General features: G+C 57.9%; 1 protein-coding gene across 2 annotated transcripts; it reads left to right on the forward strand.

Annotated features, from left to right (window-relative positions):
- MICALL1 (MICAL like 1) lies at positions 1–27369 on the forward strand. Of its 2 annotated transcripts, none has more exons than XM_018048741.1 (16): positions 1–387; positions 4625–4673; positions 5130–5271; positions 9484–9575; positions 10646–10788; positions 11966–12411; positions 14510–14567; positions 15245–15606; positions 17004–17419; positions 20601–20735; positions 21287–21413; positions 21540–21630; positions 21785–21858; positions 24262–24376; positions 24544–24590; positions 25586–27369. In XM_018048741.1, exons 1-16 carry the CDS (start codon positions 242–244, stop codon positions 25705–25707), a joined length of 2565 nt encoding a protein of 854 aa, XP_017904230.1. In that variant the 5' UTR covers positions 1–241; the 3' UTR covers positions 25708–27369. The 2 variants fall into 2 exon arrangements, with proteins under 2 accessions (XP_017904230.1, XP_017904231.1); XM_018048742.1 differs by having other exon boundaries at positions 240–387; positions 9487–9575; positions 25586–25904.

The raw sequence follows: 27921 nt of genomic DNA on the forward strand, positions 1-27921 counted from the left end.
GCGGCTGCTTGGGCAGGTCCGGACGGGCAGCCGGCAGCCGAGCCAGGACCCTGCGCCGGGAGCCCGAGCGAGGACTCCCAGGCCGCGGCCCCGCCTCCTCCCCGCCTTAGCGCCCGCCGCCCGCGGGTCGCGCCCCGAGCTCCTAGCGGCGCCGGGGCAGAGCCGAGCCGTAGCCGCAGCCGGAAACCGGCCCGAGCCGAGCCTGCGGGTGAAGTCCCCGGGCCCGAGCCCCGCGCTGCTCATGGCGGGGCCGCGGGGCGCGCTGCTGGCCTGGTGCCGCCGCCAGTGCGAGGGCTACCGCGGCGTGGACATCCGCGACCTTAGCAGCTCCTTCCGGGACGGCCTGGCCTTCTGCGCCATCCTGCACCGGCACCGGCCCGACCTGCTGTGAGTGCCGGGAGGGCGGGCGGCCGGGGCGCAGGGCGGCGCGGGCTCGTTGCTGGGGACCCCCGCCCCCCTCAGTGACGCGGAGCCGGGGCGGTGGCAGACGCCGCCCCCAGAGGCCGAGACGCCCACCCTTCGGCGGACCCCCAGCGCCTCGCGGGACGCCGAGACCCTCCGATCCAGGGCACCCCTCCCCCACTTGGCCCCTGACCCCGCCCACTGGAACACTGAACCCGCCCCGCGTGCTGGTCCCTCTACCGGGGGCCTGGCCCCGCCCACAGGGCTCTGATTTCCGCCAAAGGGACACCGAAGCCCCCAAGGCATGGACTCTTTGAAAAGGCACCCGCGCCCTCCTCCGGGACCCTGGGCCTTTCTTACACTAAACAGGAGCTCTGAGCAGCCCCCTCCCCGTTCGGCATTGAGGTTCCCGTTCTCTTTGTGGGGCCCCCTTGCTTTGATTCCCCTGGGCCATCTCTTCTCCAAGGCACTAGCACAGTGCCTGGCACAGAGGAGTCCCTACTTTAGCAGAGGTCAGATGAATGGATGGAACACCCCTCCCCCCAGGACACAGCCCTGCCTCCCAGGTGTGTGCCTCACGACCCAGCTGTCCTCCATGGGGCAGGGGGGCTGAATGAAGACTGCCAGGGTTGGACCTACAGCCCTAAAGGGCTGCTCCAGGGTGTGAAATGGCTCTTTCTTGCCCTCAGCTGCCCAGTTTCCAGGCTCCGTCAGAGATTTTATCCAGAGCCCCCAGTTGACTTGGGGTTTCTGCTCCCCCTACCTGGGGCCCTGGAACCCTCTCCACTCATTCATTCATAAAACAATACATGCTTATCTGGCACCTGCTGTTTTGGGGACAAGAGTCATGGTCCTTGCCCATCTTGCTTACAGCCCCTCGGATGGGGCTTCCCTGGCAGGGTCTGGAACCTTCTGTGTGTCTGTTCCACCTTCAGACCTGTGCTCCCCAAAGACATCACCTGGGCGGCTTTGATGAAGGAGAGAAGGAAGGGAAGGATGAAGGATTTGATCCTTCATCAAGGAAGGGAAGGATGACCTCAAGGATTCGATAGTGTAGATGCTCTTAGTTTATTTTGTACCATGTGGTACCATGTCTGTGGGTGGTGGGTCAGGCCCTCGGGTGCGCCCTGGAGGAGAGGGTGTGGGTGTAGAAGTGAACGAGATGGGGTGGAGATGTAGGTGGGCCACTGTCTGCCGTGGGGCATGTGACATGGGGTAAGGGGGCTTAGGAGCCAGGGCTTGAAGGATGGAGAAGGGTACCCGGACTGGACCCACAAATTAGAGTGGAGGCCTGCAGGGATCTTCTGTTTTGGCTGGAGGGCAGGTGGTGAGACAGGGCCAGGGTGTGAAAGGTCTCAAGTGTCAAGCTAAGCTACATCGTGGACTTGAGCCTGCCAGCCACAAAATGCAGGCTGCTTGGTTTGTGGTCAGCTCCTCTGTGTCCTAGGTGTGGGAAAACTAGTAGATCCCATCCGGCATCAGTTTCTTCACCTGTAAAGTGGGTTTGACAATAAGACCTAACCTCCCAGGATTGTTGTGAGGATTAAATAAGATGATGAACATTCAGTTAACATTAGTGATCGTAAGTAGTGTTATTAGGCAGGAAGGGATGATGCAAGTGTCTTATTCCTTCATTTATTCCCAAAAGTGTCTGCAGAGTTATACTCTGTGCTGGGCACTCAACCTGCTGATGGAAATAGCTTCCAATCAACCAAGAGACAAACCCTACACAGTCTCCTATGGCCTGTGGGGGTGATAGATGTATAAGCAGTGCTGAGAAATCCACGTGGGAAGTGCTGTGTCAGAGGACCAGGCTGGGGTGGCCTGGTCACCTCATCTTCAAGGAGATCGCAGGAGCCAGGTCAGGGAAGGGCCTTCCAGGCAGAGGATATCAGGAGCAGAGATACAGGCAGCGCTGTTGGAGCCCGTAGCACAGGGCGGGGAAAACCGGGACATGTGGCTGGGCCAGAGTGCTTAGGGCCTCCAGCAGGCCAAGGAGGGTGGGTGGGGCCACAGGGAGGGACGTGGCATTAGTGTGGAGCAGAGAGGGGCTTCCCTCTGAGAAGAGATCCGGAATCAGGTCCGATCATTCATTTGCAAAGCAGGCCAGCATCTGGGCTGCCAGCCCATTGCACAGGATGAAAACTTGAGGCCCAGGTCCTACATGAGGCACAGAGACGACCTCAGTGATAGGTAGGGGAAGATCTCCGTGAGAGTAGGGCTGGGGTAGGGGTGAGGACAAGCACTCTCTTCTTAAGTGGTTCAGGCTGCTGGAGCGTTGGGCCCAGGCCTCTGCTGGAGGTGGGTGAGGGGGCTGGCCCATCCCGCCTTTCCCAATTCAGGCATCTTTAAGCTGCCTTGCGGGCAGGACCATGTGGGTTTCATTTTTGTGCTCCTCATCTCCCCCATGGCCAAATAGAACTTCCCAGGCCTTTGAAAACTCTCAGAAAATAGGCTTCCCAACCCCAGGTGTTGATTAGGGGCCAAGGTGGGGGAGGGAGAAGAAGCAGAGGAAAAATTGTTAGCATCCTGGGGACCTTTACAGTTTTCACGCTGTTGCCATCATGTATGCATTCAGTAGACATTAATGGAGCGCCTACTAAGTACCAGGCAGTGTGGAGGGTGTTGGGTGCACGGGGTGAACAAAAATGTGACCCTAGCCTTGAAGGACTAGGGAGACTGCAGTCCAGGGCCCTGACAAGTTGCTTTTGTCTCATTTGGTCTCAGAACAGGCTTTTGTTGGGAGCTGGGGTGGTGTCACAACCCTAATCCTAACCCTCACCCCGAGGTTTAGAGAGGTTGTGTGTAGCTTGCTCAGGGTCACACTCTGAGTCAGTGGCGAAGCAGAGGGAGGAGGTAGGGACCCAGTTGAGGGGAGGGGGAAGCAGCCTGGCCAGAGGTGGGAAACGGAGCTGAAGTGCATACACAGCCCCTCCACCTCCCAGCCCACCCGACCCTGGGCCTTGGGACAGCTTGCAAGCGACCCCCTCCTATCTCGGCCCAGGGTTCACGGCACCTTGGACTCTGCCTGCAGGTGAGCAGGAGGAGGAGGGCTCTCTTGCGTCTGCAAGGCCTGCCTCCACCCATCTCGGTCCTCCCCACCAACCTGGGAGGTGGTACGAGGCTTCCCCCAGTTTGCAGATGGGAACACAAAGGCCGCAAGGACTGTTGACTTGCCCCAGATCACAAGGCCTGGCCTGGAAGAGCAGAGCCTGGGACCCAGACTTGGGAGGCTGCGCTGGCCTGCTGCGGCCTCTGGGCCCACGTCTCTCAAGCAGTCAGGCTGCAGTTTTCAGCCATAGAAGGACAAGACCCAGGAGGCTGCTGAGCAAGCAGGCTGGGCCTCCTCCGCCGGTTTCAGCTGCTCCAGCAGCTGGAGCGGGCAGGTGGGGAGGGGGGATACCCACAGTCGGGGTCCCCTGGCAGGCCCTGCCACTTCTCACCTGTCCCAGCTGAGAAACTAGGACACCCTTCGCTGCTCCGCCACTGAGGGTTCCCCCAGGAGTGGCCCAGCTGGGTCAGCCAGCCATTTAGTGCTGGCAGCTCTGGAGAATATACCATTTCTAGGCTGGTTCAGACTTGTTCTATTCCTGGCCCCATTAAAACAACATTTGTCTTTGGGCTGGGTTAGGGATTCAGGAAGCTGGGGTGGCTTCTCCAGGTTTGTAACATGCAGTGGAAGGACAAGAAATGCAGATTCCCACAGTGGCTACCTCTCCCCACAGTGGCTTTCTCTCTCTGGACTTCAGTGTCCCCATCTGTAAAGTGGGGTGAATACCTGCCAAGTAGAGCTGAAAACAAATTGAATGCAGGAGCTCAGCCCAGTGCCCAGAGTGAGGTCAGCAATCCATGGCTGTCCCTCTCGTGACCAGCCTTGGACTTGGTCTTAGTTTTTACGTTTGCCACTGAGTCAGGACATGGCTTCTTGGGAGATAAACTTGAAGCTGGGACTTTTTCAGCCCCGCCCCTTCTGAGTGGGTTTCCAGCCTCTACTTGGAGGCCTCCTGGGACAATGAGCTCTTCCTCTCTCCCACCTGACTACCCCTACTCTTTTAGCCTGTGCTTATTCCCCCAGTTTCCTCCTTGACAGCCCACAGATGCCTCCCCAAACCCTGCTGAGGCCCAGGCTGGTTGGGATAAGGTCACCTCCCCTGGTCACGCTATACCCATGGCCCTGCCCTCTGCTCAGTGCTCCTCCCTGCCGACCCCTTTTCTTTTGCAGAGATTTTGATTCACTTTCCAAGGACAATGTCTTCGAGAATAACCGTTTGGTGAGTCCCCCAGGCAGATGGAAGCCCACGATGAGGCTGTGTGTTGTGCGGGGGGGTGGGGTGTGTATCAGAGGGCAGGGGTCTTGCAGAACAGGAACCGATCGAGGGGCTCCTGGAGCAGCTGTCCTGCCCTGGGGCCCTGGCTGCTCCTCTCCCCACCCCCTGCTCCCCTCTGGCCGGCTTGTGGCTGGAACACCAGCCCTTCCCCACTCCAGGTCACAGTATGGGGCCAGAGCTGCGGGGAGCCCAGTCACCCCTGCTCTGGCCCCCTTATCCCTCGGAATGAGGCTGGGCCTATGCAGGGTAGCACCCCCTGACCCTGCCTCCTCTTCCTCTTCCTGCTGTGGCTGCTTCTGTTTCCCACCCCGCCCAACTTCTCCCTCCCCTACACCTGCCCCCATCCCTACCCCCCCAACCCCAAACCTTCCCCCACCCTGACATCTGCCCCCACCCCAGGCCTTTGAAGTGGCCGAGAAGGAGCTGGGCATCCCTGCCCTCCTGGATCCCAATGACATGGTCTCCATGAGTGTCCCCGATTGCCTCAGCATCATGACCTACGTGTCCCAGTATTACAACCACTTCGCCGGCTCCGGCCCAGGTGAGAGGGTGCCATCCTTAGGGGCGGGGCCCTGGGAGTGTGGCGCCTGTTTTCTGAGCTGCAGACAGGGTGCAGGCAGGCAGCCCATCATTCATTCACCACATCATCCATCTACTCACATGTTTATGAGTAAAGTAACGCTGGGCTGGGACCCCAGGGATTACAGCTGTGAAGGAGATCACTCCCCTCAAGGAGCTCACAGTCTGGTGGGGGAGACAGACCACAAACACGTGAACTAGTTACTGAGCAAAATAATGGCAGAAGAGGGACTTCCCTGGCGGGCCAGTGGTTAGGGCCCCGCGTTTCCACTGCTGGAGGCTTGGGTTCCTTCCTGGGTCGGAGAGTTAAGATCCTGCAAGCCATGTGGTCTTGGCAAAACAGTAAAAAACAAAACAATTAGTGTCAGAGGAGACAAAGCAGGGCAAGTTTATCCGTTGTCTGGGAGCTCACCTCGCTGGCTCCTACCCTCACTTCCTGTTTACAGACACTTCCCTGGGTTTTTTTCTCTCCAGCCAGGCAGTGATCCTATTGGGCTATTTGGCTTCATCTTTCCCAGCAGTGACCTTCAAGGCCTGAGAACTGAGAACCTGGGGAATTGTGGGAGGTGGGGTAAAGGAATGGGGGTGGGGGTATAAGGGTATTTCTCTGCCCTGAGTCAGGTGGCTACTGAATCTCCTGCCTGGAGCGTCCCCATGCAAGAATCTCCTAGACCCCAACCTTCCATAGCGAGGACATGGGCTCAGAGAGGGGAAGCGAGGAATTTAAGGTCATACAGCCGGAAAACTGAATCCGGGTGTCCTGACTCCTGCGCTGCGTCACGGCTGTCACGGGACCTGTGGACCCTGCCATGTCATTCCTTCCTCCTGCCTCTGCTCTCCGTGTGGACAATCTTATCTCATCTCTTAAAAAAAAAAAAAGTCAGGATTTTTTTTTGTTTGTTTGGAGTAACACATGCTTACTGTAGAAAATTTAGAACGTAGAAAAAAGCGTAACAATTTAAAAATTAAAATACTCTGTTACTCCCCATCTTTCCCATAATGCTAGGGATTAATATTATAATTGAACAAATAACATTATGTATATTTGACTAGAAATCAAAATGAAAGTATTTTTCAACTGCTGAGTCTTTGATGAGAGGCAGCATGGTGCCTTTTACTGTCTGGGTGATAGTGGGTCACGCGGTCACCTCTCAGCTTAGGGTCCCCTTTGCAGTGAGGACAGAATGGCGCCCAGGGGACTCCCCTGGTGATTCAGTGGCTACGACTCTACGCTCCCACAGCTAAGAGTTTGCATGTCACTAGCTAAAGATCCCGCGTACCACAGCTAAGATCTGTGTGCTCAGTCACTTTAGTCGTGTCCGGTTCATTGCGAGCCCATGGACTGTAGCCTACCAGGCTCCTCTGTCCACAGAATCCTCCAGACAAGAATACTGGAATGGGTTGCCATTTCCTCCTCCAGGGGATCTTCCCAATCCAGGGATCAAACTCGCCTCTCCTGCATTGCAGGTAGATTCTTTACCCACTGAGCCACCTGGGACCTGGCACAGACAAAAAAGTAAATAATAAATTAAAAAAAAGAGAAAAGAACAGCGTCCACCTCACAGGGTTGATGGGAGTAAGCGAGGAAGCATGAACCTGTGTCTGGCCCTTGTTTAGGACCCAGGGTTACTATTATTATTATTATTTTTTAATCCATTGGTTAGAGTTTAGCTTGCTCACCTAGAATCACAGTTCAGTCTTTTCTTCTGGAGTGTTCCTGGTGGCCGAACCCCAGTCTCTCTCTACTAAGCTTTTCTCTGGAGGGCCACCTCCTGGGACCCTGTGGGTGGGTAGGCGGGTGGGCAGGACCCTTGGTAATACTATGCCTCACCAGGCATCCTGGGGGTGGTATCACTCAGGTGACCTAGTTCCCCCGGCTGTACCTGGGTGAAAGCACCCTGTGGGCCTGCAGGGATTTCTTGTCACTAAAGGCACAGCTTGTACTTTCCATGCAGCTTGGTCCCTAAATGCAGACCATTTTTATCCCACCTGCTGCTCAACCAGAGGAGGCGCAGGGAGGTTGTTCCAGCCCTGGAGGCGAAGCTGGCATTTGGCCTCCCCCAGATGGTCGTGTTCTGTACTCTGGGCCAGGGGAGGGACTTCAAGGATAAATTTGCCCAGGCTTGACTGTCTCTGCAGTGGGTACCTTGGGAAGCTGGCTGTGGCTGAGATACCACCGTGCCATGCCTGTTCATCTTGTGCGAGCGCTCTGTGGGGGCCGGTGACCTTGGGCACATCAGCCGACCCCTGACCTCCAGGAGCCGCCGTGGAATCTGGAACCAGTGTGTGAGGGAAGGAAGCCCAGTGGCTGAGGGAATCAGAGGAGGGGTACCCCGCCCCACCCCACCCCAGGGTGACAAGGGTGGTGTCATCAGCATGAAGCCCAGCTTCTTAGCCAGGCTCCTGAGGACCTCTCCCCACTTAGCTTAAGCCGCTCACTGCCCCGGGTTGTAGTCATACTGAATTTCTTGTGCTGCTCTGAAGATATCACATTCCTTTACTGCTAAAGTCTTTCCTCTTGGTGATCCTCTAGTCCCTGTTCCCTGCCTCCCGTGCCCTGGCACATTCTTTCCTACTCATCCTCTCATCTCCACATTTTGCCTCCTCCAAGCAGCCTGCCCTGATGTACTCCAGGTGCTCTTGTAGCTTCATACCCCATGGTGAACGCATAAGACTCTGGTCACAGCATCTTGATTACTCTTCTTTCCCCTGTAGACCATCTCTGTTGAGTCTACAGCTGCCTGACTCCAGTACCTGGCACTTACTCATTCATTGAACAAATATTTCTTTCGCTTCTACTGTGTGCCAGGCACCGTGGGAGGTGCTAGGGAGAGAGCTGAGAATGACACAGACTCAGAGCTTGCAGTCTAAAGGATGGGCGAGGGAGAGCGAGAACAAAGTAGTGAATGTAATTTCAGGTGAGCTGGATAAGGAAACAACATAAGGTAATGGTATAAAAAGCAATGAGAGGAGGAAGTGGCTATTTTTGGCGAGCAGTCATGGAGGGCCTCTCTGAGGAGGTAACAGTTGAGCTCAGCTTTGAATAAGGAGGAGAAGGAGGCTGTGTGAAGATCTGGAGAGGAATATTCCAGGCAAGGGGGAAGCAAGGGGCCTGTGTGTCCCAGGGGAGTGAGGGAGAAGGAGGAGGTGAGGATGGTGGGGTATAGAGTGGGCCCCAAATTTTTGACCATGACTCATGGTGAACAATGTGTTTCCCGTTATAATCCATGTTCATGTATACATGTGTCGCTGAAACAAGGTTCAGGAAACAATTCTCCCCTTAGAATACGAGATGCCTACGGATATTTTCTTCTAATTCATCTTTACAATATGCTGGTTACAGTCCCCTCAGTTGATTTCAGGGTCCGTTAATGGATTATGACCCCAGTAAGGAAGTGGGGTTTTTTTTTTTTTTTTTGGTTGACAGCTTGCGGGATCTTAGCTCCCCAACCAGGGATGGATTTTGTGCCCTGTGCAGTGGAAGCGCAGAGTCCTAACCACTGGGCCACCAGGAAACTCCCTGGATTTTATTTTTAAGAATTATCGTATAGCAGCATTGACTTTTTTTCTTTTTGTATACAGTTCTCTGAATTTGTGGGGGTTATTTTAATCCCTGAGTACAGAGTAGGTGTTCAGTGGAGATTTGCTGAAGCAATGACGGGGCAGTCTTGGAGGAGGCAGGTGGGGTAAAGGGCTGGGCTTCTTCTGGTTGGAGGGCACGAAGGCAGGGTTCAGGGCTGCAACTGGCCACATGGGCAGGGGCAGGGCAGCTCCTCAGGAGCTCCCAGGGAGCCAGCCCATCTTCCTGAAGCTTCAGGCTAGCACCATGTGGTTCCTCCCCTCTCCTTTCCTTCACCCGCTAAACTTGGTGGGAAGGAAGCCACCCGTCCTTTCATGTACTGGGTGCCGCTGGTTCTGTGATTGTCCTCGTGCCTTACTGTTCACACTGCTCTGGGTGGTGGGACTCACTGTCCCACTCTGTGGAGGCCCAGCGAGGTTGGGTACCTTGCCCTTCGCACTTAGTTTGGCAGTGGAGGTGTCCCCTGTGTCTGTGTGAAGTGGGAGCCTGCCTCGGGTGGCTCACCATCAAGTGGTGGCTGGGGAGCCCAAAGCTCAGGCCAGGTTGGGCCTCCAGAATCTCTAGCTGCCTCAGGGCCCCTCTCTGGTCTCTCAGCAGCCGGTGTCTCATCACCCAGAAAGGGCCTGGCGCTGTCCTCCCCGCCATCCGAAGCATCTACTCCTGCGGACCCAGGAGACAGGGCTCAGGTAGGCAGTTGCTGGGGGCTAGGGAAGTGGGGGTGGTCGGGGGGGACAGCTGCCACTGCCGGGTTCAGGGAGTGTTCTCAGTCCCTTTCCCGCTGGCTTTGGAAGTAGAGGTTCATAGGCCAGGGCAGAGGGCAGAGGGCAGGGGCAGGGGAAGGCCAACCCCAGAGGGGCAAGAGCATCCAGGGCACTGACCCTCCATCATGGGACTGGCAAGACTCACACATACAATACAGCAGATTCTCCCCTTGATTCTCATGAGACTGGACTGTCAACCTCTTAACCTGATTCTGCTTACTCCTCCCGACAACCCTGGGAGGTGGGTATTGTGTGTCCTGATATAACGAGAAGAGACTGAAGCCCTGAGAGGTTTGGCCACTTGTTCAGGATCTCTCAGCTGGGAAGTGAGGGTCACGCTGTCAGTTCCGAGATCTCATTGGATGACCCCAGCCTTTCATATCTGGACAGCACTTCCCAGTATGCAAAGGGCTTTCCCCACCTGCTCCCATCTGCTCCTTGCTGGAAGAGCTCCTGAGGGGCTGGGAGCCTGGCCCAGGGTGGGTGCCCAGTGAGCATGGGTGGGGCTGAGACAGGCGGGGTTATAGAATTCCACTGGGCAGGTACAGACCCAAGGCCCAGAGATGGAAGCAGCTTGCTCAAGGTCACGGTGCTTAGAAGCTGAGAAACAGATGTAAATCTTGGCTCCGGTTGGGGAGACAGAAGGCAGTCGAGGTGGGCCTCAGAGGACAGTCATCTGTGAGGGAAGGTTCACCTGCAGGGACAGGAGAAAGGCTCATGTAGCCAGAAGCTGCCTTCTTGCAGAGAGAGCCCCAGAAACTGGAAGCCAGGCTTTTTTTGTTCCATCCTGACTCAGTGAGCTTGAGCAAGTCTTTCCCTTTCTGGGCTTCCTCAGGGTGAAACAGTGACAGTCTCCTACCCTCTGCCTCTCCGGGGTTCTGGTGGAGCAGTTAGCACCATGCATACTCGGGGGATGGCCACCATTAGAGCGGGGAAACGGGGCACATTCTTGAACCAAAGGGCCGGCGACCCTAACCTCACCCCATTCCCTGCAGGGTGAGGAGTGCTCCCCAGGCAGCCTGTCGAAGCAGGGCTCCCACCGGACCCCCAGCAGCACGTGCGCTGCCTGCCAGCAGCACGTACACCTGGTGCAGCGTTACCTGGCCGACGGCAAGCTGTACCACCGGCACTGCTTCCGGTGAGCGGGCAGGGCGGGAGCGCCCCGAGATTCAACACCGCGGGCTGCCAGGCCCCTTGCCCCGCTCTGCGTGTTGGAGCATCTTTCTTATCGCCATTTTACTGACGGACAAACAGACTAGCGAAGGGAGAACGTTACTGGCTCAGTCCCAGAAATAGAAACAGAAACGGGGCCAGAGCTCCTTGAGGCTAAGTACCTGATGAGGATCAAGGCACAGAATATGCTTTAAAAGCCCGGAGAAAAGAAAGCACTTTAAAAATTTTTATTTTAGTTTTTCCTTCTGTTTTATTTTGCTTTTGTGTTTTCTAAAAAGAAAGCAGTTAAAAAAATCATAGTAACAACTTGCTTTGAATGTGTGGTTCCCGGGGGAAGTGACCGTTTAAAGAAACTTGAGTAAGAGGCAGGGAATATATAAATAGCTTAGAGAATGTATGGAAACTGTTTTACAACTGAATAGTCAATGAGAACCAGTGAATGGGAGTTATAGCATGTATTCAGCTATGGGTGTGTGTGTGTGTGCGCGCGTGCGCGTGCACGTTCAGATGTAGTGCTGGTGGGACCAGCCTGATTGCAGAACTGAGGTGTCATGAGGGCCAAAATCTCGAGAAAAGCAAACACTGCATTGATGCTGTCATGTCTGGCTGTCAGGACAGTGTTTTAAAATCTTTTTATGGTAACCACCAGTAAGGCATGTTTGACACCAGTTGTAGGTACATCCATGAAATCAAATTTGCGTAAATCGATATACAACTGGAATTAGGTTCATAAAACAAGTGTGATACACTCTGATACATTGTACTTTATTCTATTTCATAGAAAAACAAAACAAACCTGGTTGGTTGCAAACCACTAAAGTGATTTTTTGAGCCACTAATGAGTGGTGGCTTGCGTACTGGATGGAACCTTGAGGGGGGAACCTTTGCTTCCTCTTGCAGCAGAAACTGAAGGCATGTTTCACAACTATGGTGTCGCTTTCATGTAGTTTTTTTGTTCTACTATGATTCTGACAGTTACCATTTTCCTTTTCCGCTGGCAAGTTATGAGTACTGAGACAGGACTCCTCCGGGCTGGCAGCCGGGAGGAGGGGAAGGTACAGCTTTGGCTGCTGGAGAAGGGGTAGCCAGCACCCTGGGCTGGTTAAGTTGACCCCCTCCGCAACCTCTCTTCTCGCTGGCAGGTGTCGGCGGTGTTCCAGCACGCTGCTCCCTGGAGCTTACAGGAATGGGCCAGAGGAGGGCACCTTCGTGTGTGCAGAGCACTGTGCCAGACTGGGCCCCAGTGGGCGATCAGGGGCCAGGCCTGGAACCCCGCTGCAGCCAAAGCAGCAGCAACTTACAGAAGAAACCAAGGAGGTGGAGGGCGGCAGCCCCAGCCCTAAGGCAACTGCAGGGGCCGAGGTGGACGTGCCCAAGGCCAGCCCCGAGGGCCGACCCCAGGTCCCCACCAAGCCCCGGGTTCCCGGCAGACCACAGGAGCTGGCCAGCCCCCCGGCCAGCCGCCCCACACCCGCCCCCAGGAAGGCCTCCGAGAGCACAGCCCCGACGCCCCCCACGCCCCGGCCCCGGTCCAGTCTGCAGCAGGAGAACTTGGTGGAGCAGGGAGGCGGCAGTGGCCTGGTGAACGGTGAGCAGGGGTCCTGTTGGGGCTGGGCGCTCCCTGGGGTGTGGCTGCTGTTTAAACGTACCTGTACCGGGGGGTATCCATGGGGCCACGCTGTCTGTGCCTATGTGTGGTGGATATGCTGGGGACAGCTGTGGCACTGAGGTTATTAATTCATGCAGCAAGTTGTTACCGAGGCCCCTCTGTGCATGCTCTGTTCTGCATGTTGAGGGGATGGGATGTAGACCCCCGTCTGCGGCCTGGACCGCCCCCTTCTATGTGTCCCAGGTGTGTGTTCTTATGTGTCTGTATTGTGAGCTTTGGTTTCGGGGTGTGTAGCGAGTGCACACCACAGGTGCCTGTGTCCCCAGTGTGTCTGGGACTCTGTGTGTCCACACTCAGGTGACCTCCCCCCATGCCCAGCCTGTGTGTTTGTCTACATCTGGGTGTCTGGCAAGGACTGCTCAGGGGCTGGGGAAGCTGTGTCCCTGGTGAGGTGTACCCTGGGGTGCTCCCCAGCCTGACCTCCTGCCCTGCAGTAGAGATTTCTGCCTCACCACCCCGCCCCTTAGACTCTTCCCACGTGACCTCCCTGGGCTTCATGAGCTCATAGGAACAAGGTTCTCTGCAACCCGAGACGTGCTGGGCAACTCTTATCTGTAGAGGCCTGGGGGAGGGAGGCTCCCTGGTTTCCTCCCTCTGGGATTTGTTCTGTTCCACGCTCATGGAGACTGGTTCCTGAGTTGGGCGTTCAGACCTATTTGTGCCTTGGAGGCGCTGCTGGTCTCAAGGGAGAGACAGGCACACACGCACACACACGCACACACACACGCACACGCACACACACACACACACACACACACACGGATTTTGGTAGAATGTAAGAAGTCTATTTAGATGGAGGGGCATGGAGAAGGAAATGGCAACCCACTCCAGTACTCTCGCCTGGGAAATCCCATGGGCAGAGGAGCCTAGCAGGCTACAGTGCGTGGTGTCGCAAAGAGTCGGACACAACTTAGCGACTAAGCAGCAGCAGTAATAAGGGGTAGTGGGCGGTGGTATCATCTGATGAAAGGAGATTCAGAGCTGACACTTGAGGGGAGAAAAGGGGGTGCACAGAAAGAAGCAGTGGGGGTCAGGGAGGACCCTGCGCCGTCCCCACACTCAGTGGCACTAGGGCCATGGGGGAAGACAGCCTGACTTGAGAGGCTGCAGGGAAAACTGTGTCTTCAGGGACAGTGAGGTTGTTAGCGCCAGAATGTGAAGGGAGCGTTCAGGATACCAGGGATTTGTTTCACTGATGAAGGTCCCAGGAACTAGGAAGGAGTGGGAGACAGGAGGAAGCAGTGTCTGGGACCTGGGTGGCAGGCCCAGTGTCAGTACTTCTGTCCCTCGTTGTACTGGAGGCCCTCGTCAGCTGGGAAACGCGAGAAAAAAGAATGAGAAAGAAATAAAGCGTGGTTTTCAGGTAATAAAATCGTCTAGTGAGAAAATATTAAAAGAATCACACAAGTGTAAGATGAATGTGCTCAATGCCACAGAACTGTATACTTTACTTAAAGAAGTTACATGCACTGTGTAATCCTGTTCCACTTCAGGGTATATTTTACCCTTTTGTTTAAGTTTGAGGTTTTTGGTAGACTTTTTCTTTTTTTGAGGAAATTGACAAGTTGATTCTAAATTTATATGAAGGAATAAAGAGTCAAAACATTCCTGAAAAAAACAACAGAGGAGCAGAGGCTACTGTGGAATTCACGTAGGACACTGGGGAGTCAGGGGAGGCTTTCAGGAGGAGGTGACCTCCTGTCCACTTCGGGAAAGTGTCAGAGGGGCACTTGGGTTCCCCCTCCTTAACTGAAAGGCATGAGGTCAGGGGGTGGTGGTCTCCAGGTGTCCTGGCCTCGTGGCTTTGACCTTCTCTACCTGTTACCTCTGGTGTTTTATCTAATCTCCCTGAGCGCTGGACTGGGGAGGTGCAGGGTGCAGGGGAGGTTGCCATGGCCACCTGGAGTCCACGACCTACCGGGTGGTATGGAAGGGCACTCCTAGGTGAGGCAGGCACTGGGGTTGGCTCCCTGACTGCTCCACTCCACCATCTGGCTCACTCTCCTTTCCCACCTAGGGAAGCTGCAAGAACCCCCCATCCCCAAGCCCAGAGGGACCCCCAAGCTGTCGGAGAGGTACGCTGGCTCCGAGGGCTTTCAGGGCCCTGGCGGGGTGGGGGGAAAAGGGAGTACCCCTTGGGGGTCTGGGTCGGCAACAAGGCCATGTGACCCACCAGCGCCCCCTCCCGAAAAGGGGGAGCTCCTCTCTGGTGGGCAGGAGCCTGTGGCCACACCCCCTTCCTGTGTGGCTCCCCCGGGACCCCTCTCCCCACGGGTGGCAGGGCCTGGTAGCAGGCTGCCTCCGGAGTCCCTTAATCTCCCCAAGCCTCTGGAGTGTGGGAGGCCTAGGCCTCCTAGAGTAGTTTTAAGAATCAGTAGCAGAGTATAGAAAGACCCAGCAGAGCTCCACAGTATGCCAGACTCAGAGCCTCCACCCCCTGGAACCCCACATCACAGGCGAGGAACCTCGATTTCCAGTTCTTCTTTGGGAGCTGTGCTTTCCCTGTATGGTCCCTGAACAAGGGGGCGGGGGGTGGAGAGAGACAAAGAGAGGCAGAGGGAGGGCAAGAGAGAGGGCCCCCCACTCTCTCCATTTGGGCTTTGGGCCCAGACGAGCCCCACCAGGCTGGGGTGGGAGAGGGGAAGGGTGCCGTGTCCCACCTACCCGCTGTGGGACGCACTGTCTGGGGAGAGAAGGACACTCCCCTTCCTTGCCTGCTTATGGGTGCTACCTCTTCTTGGCCTCCGTCCAGGACGCCAGCCCCCAGGAAAGACCCGCCGTGGATCACCCTGGTGCAGGCAGAGCCAAAGAAGAAGCCAGCCCCCCTGCCCCCGAGCAGCAGCCCTGGGCCACCGCCGGGCCAGGAAGGCAGGCAGGTGGAGAACGGAGGTGTGGACAAAGCGGCCCCACAGGGCCCAGAGCCCAAGCCCTACAACCCCTTTGAGGAAGAGGAGGAGGAGCCCCCCGCTGCACCCAGCCCAGCCCCCGGCCCTGCCTCGACCCCACCGGAGTCCACACCCAAGTCGCTGCACCCCTGGTACGGCATCACCCCCACGAGCAGCCCCAAGACGAAGAAGCGCCCCGCCCCCCGAGCACCCAGCACATCCCCCCTCGGTGAGTGCCGTTCCTGGGAGCTCCCCGGAGAGGGGCCCTGGGGTTGGGCACCTGGGTGAGCCCAGGGCCCGGGAAGGGCAGGGGTGCCGTGGGACGCCCCTCCAGGTCAGGCGCCGTGTGTGCCCTCAGTTAATCGGAGCAAACCCTTGGGGTAGGTCGGGCACTCTTGTTTTGCGGGTGAGGAAACTGAGGCACAGAGAGGGCGAGTGATTTGCTCAAAGCCGCACAGCACTTAAGCGGTGGAGGCAGAATTTGAACCCAGGCTCTCCGACTCTACTCTCAACCCTTCATAACCCACCTTGCAGGACGGTTGTGAGAATTAAATGTGTTATCCATTGATGTGCTTATTAACACAGAGTCAGGCTTGAGGAAGGTGCGCGACAGGGTTAGCTCCAGTCCTGCCCACCCAGTCACTGCCCTCCAGTTCCAGGCGCCTGAGGCTCTGACCCAGCTGTGGGACGCGGGCGCCAGTGACTCTGAGCAGCTCGTCCCCTGTGTGTGTCCTCAGTCTCCCCGGAAGATGGAGGTGGTGGGCCAGGTCCTGGGCGCTGCGCCTCCCTCCGCCCGGCCCTCCCTCTCATCCTGCAGTCTTCTTGGGCCCAATGCCCGGTCCCCTTCCATCACGGCGGGGCTCCAGCTGCCTCGGAGACCTCAGTGGGAGTCCCTCAGACAGTGAGACCGAGAGCACACTAGAAATGACAGGAGGCCAGTGCTCAAGTGGTCCAGGTTCCTCCAACCCCTGCTAGGGCCCTGGGACCCTCCAGCTGAGCGTGGTGGGTCGTGCGTGGGTCGTGCGTGGGTCGGCTGGTTGGAGGTGGTGGGCGGTGGAGGCAGCCAATGGGATGAGCTCTGAGTCAGACACAGCTGGGTCCAATCCCAGCCCTGCTCTCCAAGTCTGTCGTCTCACCTGGAAAGCACAGAGGATACTTTGAAGCGTGGCAGCCGTCGTCCATGAGGCTGAAAGTGTCTGGCCGGGAGCTGCCTGCTGCTCCTCCCCTGTTGCTTTCCCTCCACCTCTGCTCAGTGCGAGGCCTTTTTGCCTTTTCAATTCGGCTTTCTTTGGGTCAGATCAGTCAGTCATGGGAGGGGAAGCGGAGGCTGTAGCACACTAGAGGAGGAAGCAAGAGCCATAAGGAAATGAGGGCTACCGCCGCACCACGAGGCGCAGGCCAGAGCCCAGAATGTGCGGCATGAATTTGGGTGATCTGCCTGCCCGTGACCTTGGTCCTGTCTCACCTTTGCTCTCCTTGAGGCTCCTGCCTGCCTGCCTGGATGTGGAGGACTTGGGTTTCCTGGGCCACCTCTTACTTCACTGTAGAGAGCGAAGTGTCAGGCGAGGCCAGAGGGCCTGTCTCTGGCCCCTCGCTCGGCACCCATTCGCGGTTTGGTTTGTGCAGCTCTCCATGCCTCCCGCCTGTCCCGCTCGGAGCCGCCTTCAGCTACCCCATCGCCAGCCCTCAGCGTGGAGAGCCTGTCGTCCGAGAGCTCCAGCCAGCCCCCCGGTGAGGAGCTCCTGGAACCACCCGTCGTGCCCAAGAGCTCCTCAGAGCCTGCCGTCCACGCCCCTGGCACCCCTGGGACCTCTGCCAGCCTCTCTGCCAACTCCTCCCTGTCCTCTTCCGGGGAGCTGGTGCAGGCCAGCGTGGACCGGATGCCTCAAGCCAGCCCTGGGCTTGCCCCCAATGCCAGGGGCAGCCCGGGTCCCCCGCCAGCCAAGCCCTGCGGTGACACTGCCCCCAGCCCCCTTGTGTTGGTTGGAGACAAGAGCCCTGTGCCTTCTCCTGGAGCCTCATCCCCGCAGCTGCAGGTGAAGGTGAGTGTCTGCTGTCCTGTCTAGCAGACGTGGGCCTGGTCTCGGGGCAGGAATGTCCAGGGCTGGCCATCATTGCTGTCCCTGACTTGTGGGGTGACCTTGGCTCTGCCCGTCTGGCCATTCATCACTCCATGCACTGAGGTACAGCTCCCTCACAACATCCTTTTATCCGCTGGCCAGACCTCCTGTCCATCTGTTTACCTGTCCACTTGCCCGACCTTCCATGTCTTGAGGCATCCAGCTCTTATTTACCTGCCGAGCCCATGCACTTGCCTGTTGGAGACACACACACCAGCCACCACTCACCCACACATCTTCCATCCGCTTTCCATTCACTGAAGCCCTATTTGTGCCAGAACCTGGCACAGCATCATTGAGACCCTATCCTTGCCCTCCAAGGGCTCACCCTCTGCTTAGGGAGACAGGCCTAGATGATTGTCCTTTCACCTGGGGTAGAGAGCACAGAGGGGAGGGGATGGTGCCCTTCTTGGGGTCGTGATCCTTCTCCAGAGACCTCAGTCTCCCCTCCTATAGAACGGGGCTGATGGTGTCCATGGAGTCGCTCCTGTGTGCACAGGCTGGCCTGGGCTCCCAGGGTGATGGCTGTGGTGGTCCTTGTCCCCAGGTGCTCACAGCCAAGTTGAGGGTGGGGTACCGAGACGACTGTGCCTTGTATGGAGTTTGTAGTGGGGTGGACTTGTAGAGGAGGAGTCAGCTCTCAACAGGCAGAGGGCCCAGGACACAGCTCTACTGGGTGCTTCTGTTGTGGCCACTGTGGGGGTACAGACAGCCCCTGCTGCCTTCCCAGGCCCCCTCCCAAGCTGGCCCCACACTCCGTCCCCTCCGGGGGCTGCAGTGGGCACCCGCCCCCGGCAGCTCGTTTTCCAGATGACCTTTGTGATTGGTGGAGCACCTGTTTCTCAGGGCCCTGCCAAGAACCAGAGGTCACCGGGGGCAGGACACTCCTCTGGGCACCTAGTTTACCAAGAGGTCTCTCCTTTGCGCCACCAGCATCTTTTCTTTTTTTTTTTTTTTTAATATTTATTAAAGGACCAGAGTCCCTTTGCACCACCAGGGTTTCTTTTTTTTTTTTTAATTAAAGGACCAGAGTCCCTTTGTGCCACCAGGGTCTTTTTTTTTTTATTAATATTTATTTATTTGGCTGTGCCAGGTCTTAGCTGCAACACGTGGGGTGTTTAGTTGTGCCATGCAAACTCTTAGTTGCTTCATGTGGGATTGAGTTCTCTGACCAGAGATCGCGCCTGGGCCCCCCTGCAGAGTCTTAGCCATTGAACCAATATGGAAGTCCTGGAGCCACCAGCTTCTTTTTTAAAAAATTATTAATTGATTATTTTTGGTTGTATTGGGTCCTGTAGCACGTGGGCTTTCTCTAGCTGCAGGCGCGGGGGCTGCTCTGTTGCAATGTGCCGGCTGCTCATTGCGGGGGCCTCTCTTGTGGCCAAGCGCAGGCTCTCGGCGCACGGGCTTCGGGTGTTGCAGCACGCGGGCCCGAGAGCGTGGGCTTCGGTAGTTGTGTGCAGGCTCAGTGGCTTCGAGGCATGTGGAATCTTCCCGGACCAGGGATCGAGCCCGAGTCCCCTGCGTTGGTAAACGGATTCTTAACCACTGGGCCACCAGGGAAGTCCACCAGCAGGTTCTGATCCTGCACTTTGTGCTGCACTCTGCAGTCCTCTGAGGGCCCGGGCTTACCCGCCCTGGGTGGAGGCTGGCCCCAGGCCGGCTGTAGTCCTGATCTGACCAGCCTGACAGAGGATAAGTCTGCAGAGGAGCCGGAGCTGTTGGTTTGTGCAACTTTCAAATGCCGTCTAACCTTCTTTGGTCTGGGTGACCACCCCCAGCCCAGCTGTCACCACCTGCTGTGTGTCTTGGACAAGGTCCCGCCTTTTCTCTGGGCCTCCGGATGCTCTTAGGGGTCCCAGGGTTCCTTGCTGAGTGGGTGGAGGAGAGAGCTGATTGTGAATCCCCCCCATCCCCACTACAGGCAGCTGGCCGTTTCCTGCCTTGAGATGTGTGAAGGGTTGGTTTGAAGTTCTGTTGCTGAGAACCCTTGAGGGACTTGGGGCCTTCGGGCTGTCTGACCCTGTTGAGGTGCTCCAGGTGTGATTGTGGAGGGTGAGGGCAGAGCCCCAAGGGGGCTTCCTCCTGGGGTGCCCCATCCCTTACCTTCACCCTAGGATTCAGAGGGAATCTGAGACATTGAGGGCGGGAGACAAGGCCCTTGGGTAGGTGCTGCTCTGCGGGGACCAGACTGTCTCCCAGCCGCGCCTGGACTCCTACGTCAGCTCCCAGAGCAACTTGCAGCCTCAAAGAACTCCCCCTCCCCCACCTGAGCAGCTGGCACAGGTGAGGTGAGCAGCTCTCCCCTCCCCCTTCCTCCCCCAGCTCTTGGAAAGCCAGGTCCTCACTCCTGGGAGCACTCCATGGCCTCAGGGATGCCTGTTTCCGATGAGCTGGGGGAAGTGTGGGAAGATGCTGGCACTGCCCTCGTGGCAGGCAGGGTCTATTCCCGTGCTGGGCCTGCCCGCTCTGCTGGCCTCAGAGAGGACAGAGATCTCCCTGGGGAGGAGCAGTGTAGGATGGGGGCCTTTCCTGGGTAGGGCAGGGGCTGCCTCCCTCTACTGAAAGCGGGATCCCGCTTTTGTACTTCCTGGCTGGGAGACCCTGGGCAAAGTGCTGAGCCCTGTAATCCCTGCTGGGAAAGCGGTGTTGGTGAGGCCTGGGTGAGCTACCATTGCTTCGTCCTGCCCTAAACTGCACGTCCTGACCACTGCCCCCAGCGCCGGAGGGCTGCCCGGCCTGAAACAGACCAAGTCACACTCCAGCTTGGGCCCTTGGGAAGAACATGACCTTGGGCCAATTACTTAACCCCTCAAAACTTGAGTTTCCTCACCGGTAAGATGGGCAGACACGACCCACTTTGTGGAGTGGTTGTGAGGATTAGACAAGCGTGTAGAACAGCACCGAGTGTGGCAGCTGCACATGAGGGGTGCTGGGAGGTGGAAGTCTTTGTTGAATGACTGGGTGCCTCAGACTGGATGCTGGGAGATTCTGCCTGAGTCCCACCCACCCTGCTTTCCGTGGATCCACGTGATCAAGCTCCCAGGGTCCCACTGCCCCTTCCTGACTTTTAATATCTTCTGTCATGTTTCCCTGCCTTTAGTCTTCTTGCAAGGAGAACCCTTTTAACCGGAAGCCATCACCCACAGCATCCCCAAGTGTAAAGAAGGCCACCAGGGGCTCGAAGCCAGCGAGACCACCTGCCCCAGGACATGGCTTCCCACTCATCAAACGCAAGGTATCTGCTGGGAGCCCCAGATACCTGGCTACCTGGGCTCCGGCCCCGTGCCTTGGCGGCCTCAGGCTTCCTGTGGGACCCTGCGACAGGGAGGTCCGTCTGGGCACCTTCCCTGAGATGTGGGAGGGGGCGTGCCTGGGAGGCCCAGGTGGGAGATCTGACTTGCAGCCAGGGGGAATTTTGAGCAGATCAGCTGCTCTGACCAAAAGCACTGGGTGATGCATTTAAATTGTTGCTAATAATAGTGCAAGGATCAAAGCCTTCACATGACATACTTCTACTTAAACAGCTTAAGAGTGTTCTTGGTTTCTCTCTCCTTTGGGTCTCTTTCTCATATTATGATGTCCTTTCTGGAGTGCCAGAGGAGGGGAGGAAGTTGCCAAGAGAGGCAGAAAGTTGTGTCACCCTCTGGGCATGCCTGACGGCACTGGGACCCAGGGCATGGGGTGTGGGACAGAGCCTGGGAGGCCAGCACTGGCCAGAGGGAAGCTCCTGGCGGCAGACAGATGGGAGGGCGGGCTGATCGCAGGTGACTGGGTGCTGTTGGGCAGGTCCAGTCCGACCAGTACATCCCCGAGGAGGATATCCACGGAGAAATAGACACCATCGAGCGCCAGCTGGATGCCCTGGAACACCGTGGGGTCCTGCTGGAGGAGAAGCTGCGTGGCGGAGTGAACGGTGTGGGGGCTGTGGGGGGCTTGGCAGGGGGTCGGGGGGACTCAGGTGGGGGAAGCCTCTTCCCCAGGGTGGGAGCCGCCATGGCATCCTTGCCAGCCCTGGCCTCAGTGAGCACCTGGCTTGCAGAGGGCCGTGAAGACGACATGCTGGTGGACTGGTTCAAGCTTATTCACGAGAAGCACCTGCTGGTTCGGCGGGAGTCCGAGCTCATCTATGTGTGAGTCCTGCCTCCCCTCCGTCCCCGCCTGGCTCCCCCCTGCCCTGAATCCACAGAGCTCAGGACTGAGAATCTTCACCTTCTTCCCGCATCAGCTCAGGGCAGGGCAGGCAGCCGGGGCAGAAATAACAGTCACCTACTTCCCACTTTCCAGCTTCAAGCAGCAGAACCTGGAGCAGCGGCAGGCCGACGTGGAGTACGAGCTCCGGTGCCTTCTCAACAAGCCAGGTGATGGTGGCCACGCCCCGTCCCCGGTCACCTGCCCTGGGGCCTGGTGACACGGAGGAGTGGGCTGGGGAAGGACGGACAGAGCCCTGATGGGGAGGCCTGAGCAGACTGTGGGAGCAGGGCCAGAGGACATGGCGGGAGGTGCTGTCTTGGTCCTAACAGGGGGTTAATAGACTCAAGCCAAGATGGGAGAGGGGACCCGCGTGGGGCTGTGACATCTGTGTGTCGGATGACAGGCCTGCAGAGACCTCTCCAAGGCCAGGAGCAGACTGACCTTTTTTGGCCCCCTCCTCCCCCGGAAGGTGTGGGTGGGTAGGTCCTGGGGTGTAGGGTTGGGGGCAGTCAGTCTCCAGGGCCCTGGGCTGCCTCGATGAGTGAGGGAGAGCATGTTTCTGTCCTGGGGCAGCTCTGGGCTCATGGCCATTAGGTCAGAGCGTGGCAGGACTCTGCTGGTGCAGGGACGGCCAGTGGGAGGGCCCCCTGCACGGCATGGCTCAGAGCGACTCTGGGAGGGAGGGATGGGGTGTGCTGAGGATGGAGGGGAGCAACTGGGAGGGGCTGGGCATGGAGCCACACCGTCCTGTGCGCTGCGGGAACTTGCTGGTGCCCTTAGGATGTGTGTTGGCTGCACATCCCGGGCTTGGCACGCAGTCTCAGTGGCTCCGTGTGTGACACAGGAACGGAGGTGCCCACCTGGGAGGGCGTTCTCAGGAACAGGAGATGGGATGTGGAAATGTGCTGTGCCCTTGGAGGGGCTGATGCTTACTACGTGACCAAGTTGGGGTCTGCCCACGACGTGGGGTGAAGCACAGCTGTGGGCTGAGAGAGACTGCGGGACTGTGGCACGTCCAGAGGCAGGAGCCAGGGCTTTTGACCACTTCCTCTGGCCCAGGTGGTTAGGAATCGTTGTTTCCCATTGAACAGATGAGGAAACGGAGAGCCAGAGAGGTTGAGACTTGCCTCTTGGTGGGGGAGCTGGGCTTCTTTCCGAGTCTCTGACTTGGCCGTGTGCCTGCACACACACAGTCCCTCCTCCTGGCTGGGATGGTGGCCCTGCTTTCCCATTGACTGGGCAGCTTGGGAGGCTGGATGAGACCCAGAGTCAGGAATGCCCCTGGGGAAGTCACAGAATGTCCCAGCCCTCCACTGCCCTCTATGAGTCACTCCCAAATCTCCGGAGGCTGGGGCGTGGCCACCATGCCGAGGGAGCCGCAGCGACACCTTGTGGCCAGAGAGGGGCCCGCACCTCTGTTCTCCAGGCCAGCCTGGCCCTGGGCCTTGTGTGTGTTACTTCTCCAGTCCTGTGTGAGATGGCAGTGCATTCTGGGCTTGTCTTCCTGTCCTGGTTGTTGCCTTTGGAAGGTGATACTGGTTTAAAGGCCCCAGGTAGGCCGGAGATTAAGGCTGTAGCTTGGGGACATGGGGCTGCCCGGAAACAGGCACTGGCTCCACCCTTGCCGTGGGACACTGGTCAGGGACTTAGCTTCCCTGAGCCTCAGCTTTCCCCCGTGTAGGCTGCGGACATAGCTTACCCAGGCCCCAGATTCGAGAAACAGCAGAGTAGGCTTTGAACTGGAGTGATGACTCTGAAACCCACATTGTCCCCTGGAACTGTGCTGGGCCATTGGTCCAGTTTTGGCAAGAGGAGGCGGTACGGGTTTGTGCCATGGCTGAGGGGTGAGGAAGCCTGTAGTGGCAGATGTTGTATTAGGAAGGTCATATGTGGGGGCATCTGTCCCCTGGAAGTCTGCAGGCTGGGTTAGAGGAATACCAAGGAGCAGGTGGGTCTCTGAGGGTGTGGTTCTGTGGGATGGCCTGCGTTCTTGAAATCAGGAGACGGGGTGGGGGAGGGCAGCAGGTGTCTGAGATATCAGGGACACTTCCTGGCAGGTCTCCCAACCCCCAGGGTCCGTTCTAGTCCCCCCTCCTTCCTGGCATTAGATGGGTGTCCGAGGATGCCTCTTGGGTCACGTTGCTCCTCCTGTATGTGCTCCCTGGGGTTCCCTGGTATCTCCCCACTCCTGCCAGCCCGCCATTGGAAACTCTTAGCAGGCCCAGCCCTAATCCCGCCTCTCCCAAGAAACCACCTAGTGAACACTGGTTGCATGAATGTGTGAACATAAACAGGAAACGCTTTGGGCCGCGCTGGTCTCTGTTCGCAGAGCCTGCGTTGTACTGGTCCTCTCAGAGCCCCCTGGGAGAGTCTCTTTGGTAGGCAGACTGGTATTCTTGGTCTCTTCTGCAACAACCTCTGTTTCTCCAAAAACTGTAATCCCCACCCATCTGGGCTTCTCCTTATCCTCATGGTGTCCAGCGTGGGGCTGATCGGCAGTCACCCTTAGCACTTAGGTGTTGGTTCCTTGCTTCCTGGGCCTCATGTCCCCAGCTTTTCTCCTTGAGCAGAAAAGGACTGGACAGAGGAGGACCGGGGCCGAGAGAAGGTGCTGATGCAAGAGCTCGTGACCCTCATCGAGCAGCGCAACGCCATCGTCAACTGCCTGGACGAGGACCGGCAGAGGTGACTTGGCTAGGGGCGGGGCTCCCGGGGCTTCCTTGGGGATGAGACCTTCACCACCAACCATCTCAGCTCCCCCTTGCTCAGCCTGTGTGGAGGCTCTGGAGGGGCCTGAGAGATTATCTGGCCCTTCCTCCTGTGGGACACTCAGCTTCCCTGTCTCATTTCAGGGAGGAAGAGGAAGATAAGATGTTGGAAGCCATGATCAAGAAGAAAGGTGAGGCCCCTCCTGGGGCTCTGGCCCGCTTGAACTCCTGCAGGGTGGGGGGCCGGTTGAACACAGCGTTGGAAGGGGTACCCACAGGGACAGTGTGTGCAAGCCTTTCTTTTGCCAAGAAGGCCATGTGTAGCAAGGCAAGCCAACCTATGGCCAGGAAGATGGGTGTGGAATGCTGTGGTACCAACAGGGAGGGTGGTGGCGTATGGGGCCCTTTCCCAGGGTATGTCTGCCTTGAGCTGTGCATTCCTCCTTGAGATCCATAGCTGGTTCAGGAGCGGTCTGTGGGTTCAAAGAGCAGTCCCCCAACTCCCGCCCTTGGAGAAGATGAGAGAGCACTGGACTGGGAGTCAGGAGGCCTGGGCCTAATCTTGGTTCCCTCAGTGATTCATTTTGTGGCCTTGCGGTTCCGTCTGGGCTCCAGTTAGACTGGATTCTGGTCCCAGCTGTGACGCGTCCCAGCTGGGTGGCTTTGTGCCAGCGCTTCACCCCTTCAGGCCTCACTCTCCTTGTCTGCAGGATGGGGGTGAACAGAGGCACCCACCTCCTGGGCAGGTGCTGAGGATGACTGAGATAACCTGTATAAAGCATTTAGGCATGGCCTGGCACCCACAAAAAGCTTGGCTGGTGGTAATCTGTTTCAAACTCACATTTTCCTTGTCCATAATAAGTGAGGGACTGGGCCAGATGACTGCGGTTTCTTCTAGCTCTGACAGTCAGTGTTTGTGTTGTGAGCCACAGAGCTGTAGGGGAATAGAGGCTTTTCGAGATAAAACATCAGTCGTGCTCTAGGGCTCCCCCACTGCCTTCGTGTCCCGATCCCTGCCGAAATGCTGGGAAGGGGTGGGGTCCCATCCTAGAGGTGAAGAACTGGAGATGCAAAAGGATGAAGGGACATGTCCACGGTTCCAGGCGACGTGGGGGTGGTGGTGGGCTGAGACTGTTGGCTGCCACTCCCTGGCCCGCCCCAATCAACTGCCCTTTCCCTTCTGCAGAGTTCCAGAAGGAGGCTGAGTCCGAGAGCAAGAAGAAGGGCAAGTTCAAGACCATGAAGGTGCTGAAGCTGCTAGGAAACAAGCGTGATACCAAGAGCAAGTGCCCTGGAGACAGGAGCTAACGGTGCAGACTGCCAGCTGGGGACACCACCCCCGCACTGGCTGTGCTCTGCGGGGCGGGGGGGGAGCTTCTGTGTCCCTTCAGGATCAGTCAAGAGGAAAGATGACTTAGGGGAGGGAGCCTCTGGGTGATGGCCTCTCCCTCCTCAGGGCCTTCTGGCTGGTCTGGGCCAAAGAGTTTTTCTTCCCTCTCCTCTGAGCCCCCTGCCTGGCTCTCCTGACTCCAGATGCTGTGACCGACCCCAGGAGCGAGCAGGGTCTCGTCCCACGAGCCCCTGCCCTTGGTCCCGCTTCACTCCTGTACCACGTGTGGAGGGGAGCAGAGGGTCTGTCTGCCTATGAGGGTCTGCCTGTGGTGGACCCTCTGGCCTGGGTCTCCTGCCCTCTGGGCAGGTCGGCAAGCCAGACTCGGCCACAGCGGCCCCTTCCCACTCCCCGCCGTCCTGGGTCTGAGTCCCTGTCATCCTGGCAGGGCAGGCAGCCTTGCCTCTCTCTCTCCGCACTCAGGAGCTCTATTTATGAAGTCTCTTAATTAAAGTTGGAGGTAGTTACTGTGTCCTCAAGACCTGAAGGGGCCTCATGGACAGACCCCTCCCTTTGTTCCTCGAAGTCTTAGGAGGTGCTTCCCTCACCTCCCCTCATTCTGCAGGAAGTCTCCCTGCCCGAGACAGGGTGCTGGGGCGGGTGGGGTGCCCGGGAGCTGAGCCCCCCAAGGGCGGGCCCCGGGGGAGGCGGGCGGGCCCCAGGCCAGCAGCAGGCGGGCGTGCTGCCTGTAGGTGCTAACCCTGGCCCTTCACCCCACACCGTGGCCCCGGCCCCTCCCGTGGGCTCTCCCCGCCACCCCAGGGCCGGGGTGCGGCAGACCCGCCCCTGGTGGTCAGCGCCAGCCTGTCTCCTCACACGCGCCTGTTGTCTGTTCCCTCCCGACTCTGTCGCCTCCAAAGGACTGATGGCCGCTCACCCCCTGGGACGGCTGTGGGAGAGGAGGAGCCGATGGGGACCAGCACCTTCGCCCCAGGGGACGTGCCCAGCAGCTCTTGGGGCAAAGCACTGTTGCTATAAGCTATTTCCGGGGTGCCTTTAGGGCCCTTCCCTCAGCACACCTCCAGGGAAAGATCACACTGTATTAACTTGAGAGGGTTTTCCTCACCGACAATAAACAGAGACCACCTCAGCTGCCAGTGCCTTGCAGCCCTGGGCCGCCCTCCGCTTGCCAGGCCTCCCTTCTTGCCTGCCTCTGCCATGCCTCCTGGCCGGCATCTCTGCTGGCCCAGGAGGGCGTGGAGGGGCTGTCCACCGCCGGGGGCCCTGGCCCCTCTCTCCCTGCCGCTGGGCAGGACGCCTTCCTCTGCCGGGACCAGTGCTGCCTCCGACCGTCCCCTTGCTGACGGGCCTGTTGGCCTGCCATGGGGGTCACCAGCTCCAGCGCCTTTCGGGGGCCAGGCGGGTGACACACGTGAGCCCTGGCTGGGTGCGTCCTGCGGGGCGGCCCCGTCAGGCTGCCCTGGTGTCAGGACACCTGGGTGGCAGGGACTGGGGTGAACTGGGATGGACACACCGCAACCACGGGGGAGGTTGTCCCTCACCCAAGTCAACTGTAGCCTGTGGGATGTGGGCCCAGTGGGACCAGATCTTTGCATTTTTCAAAAGAAACTGGAAATCCAGTGGAGCGTGTGTGTACTTTGTAAAACTGACTTGAACTGAAATCAAGGGTACATCCTACCGTGTCAGAGTGGGCTGACTCTGGCCTGGGTTCTCCGGTTCGCTGCCTCTGGGCCTCGTGCTGCGGCCTTCAAGGTAGAGGACGGCCGTCCTTCTCAGGTTGCGCCCTGAGCCCTTGGCTTCTTGAGGGAGTGTGGACACAGGCTCCCCGTGGAATGTTCCGGAGCCCCAGCCCTTGAGCTGGTCCTCTCTGTTTTGTTTGTGGCTGCAGGACCATGTTGATTCTGCAAACCCCAACTGGGGTCATGTGGCCTGAGAGGATTATATGAATCCCTCCAAGTGGGAGGCTTGGTTGAAATTTCTGAAATACTTTGATTTACGGGGACGGGAAAATGACAGGATACTGGAGAGCGTGAGGCCTGTGGTTGTCAGAGTTGTGGGGACTGCTGCACCCTGTGTGCCAGGCCTGGGATGCAACTCCTGTGGGCGGACATCATCCCGCCCACCCTTTGGGTTTCTTTCTACGGGTTGTGGGTTTGGTGGTGGAAAGACCG

This window comes from Capra hircus, chromosome 5 (assembly GCF_001704415.2).
Source record: "Capra hircus breed San Clemente chromosome 5, ASM170441v1, whole genome shotgun sequence".
NCBI lineage: Eukaryota > Metazoa > Chordata > Mammalia > Artiodactyla > Bovidae > Capra > Capra hircus.

Excerpts from the sequence above, each read along its gene's own strand:
- MICALL1 (XM_018048741.1), top strand. The coding sequence starts at position 242 with ATGGCGGGGCCGCGGGGCGCGCTGCTGGCCTGGTGCCGCCGCCAGTGC. Across the intron at positions 17,420-20,600 it reads CCCCGCAGCTGCAGGTGAAG|TCTTCTTGCAAGGAGAACCC; the intron begins GTGAGTGTCTGC and ends CCCTGCCTTTAG. Across the intron at positions 21,631-21,784 it reads GAGTCCGAGCTCATCTATGT|CTTCAAGCAGCAGAACCTGG; the intron begins GTGAGTCCTGCC and ends CCCACTTTCCAG.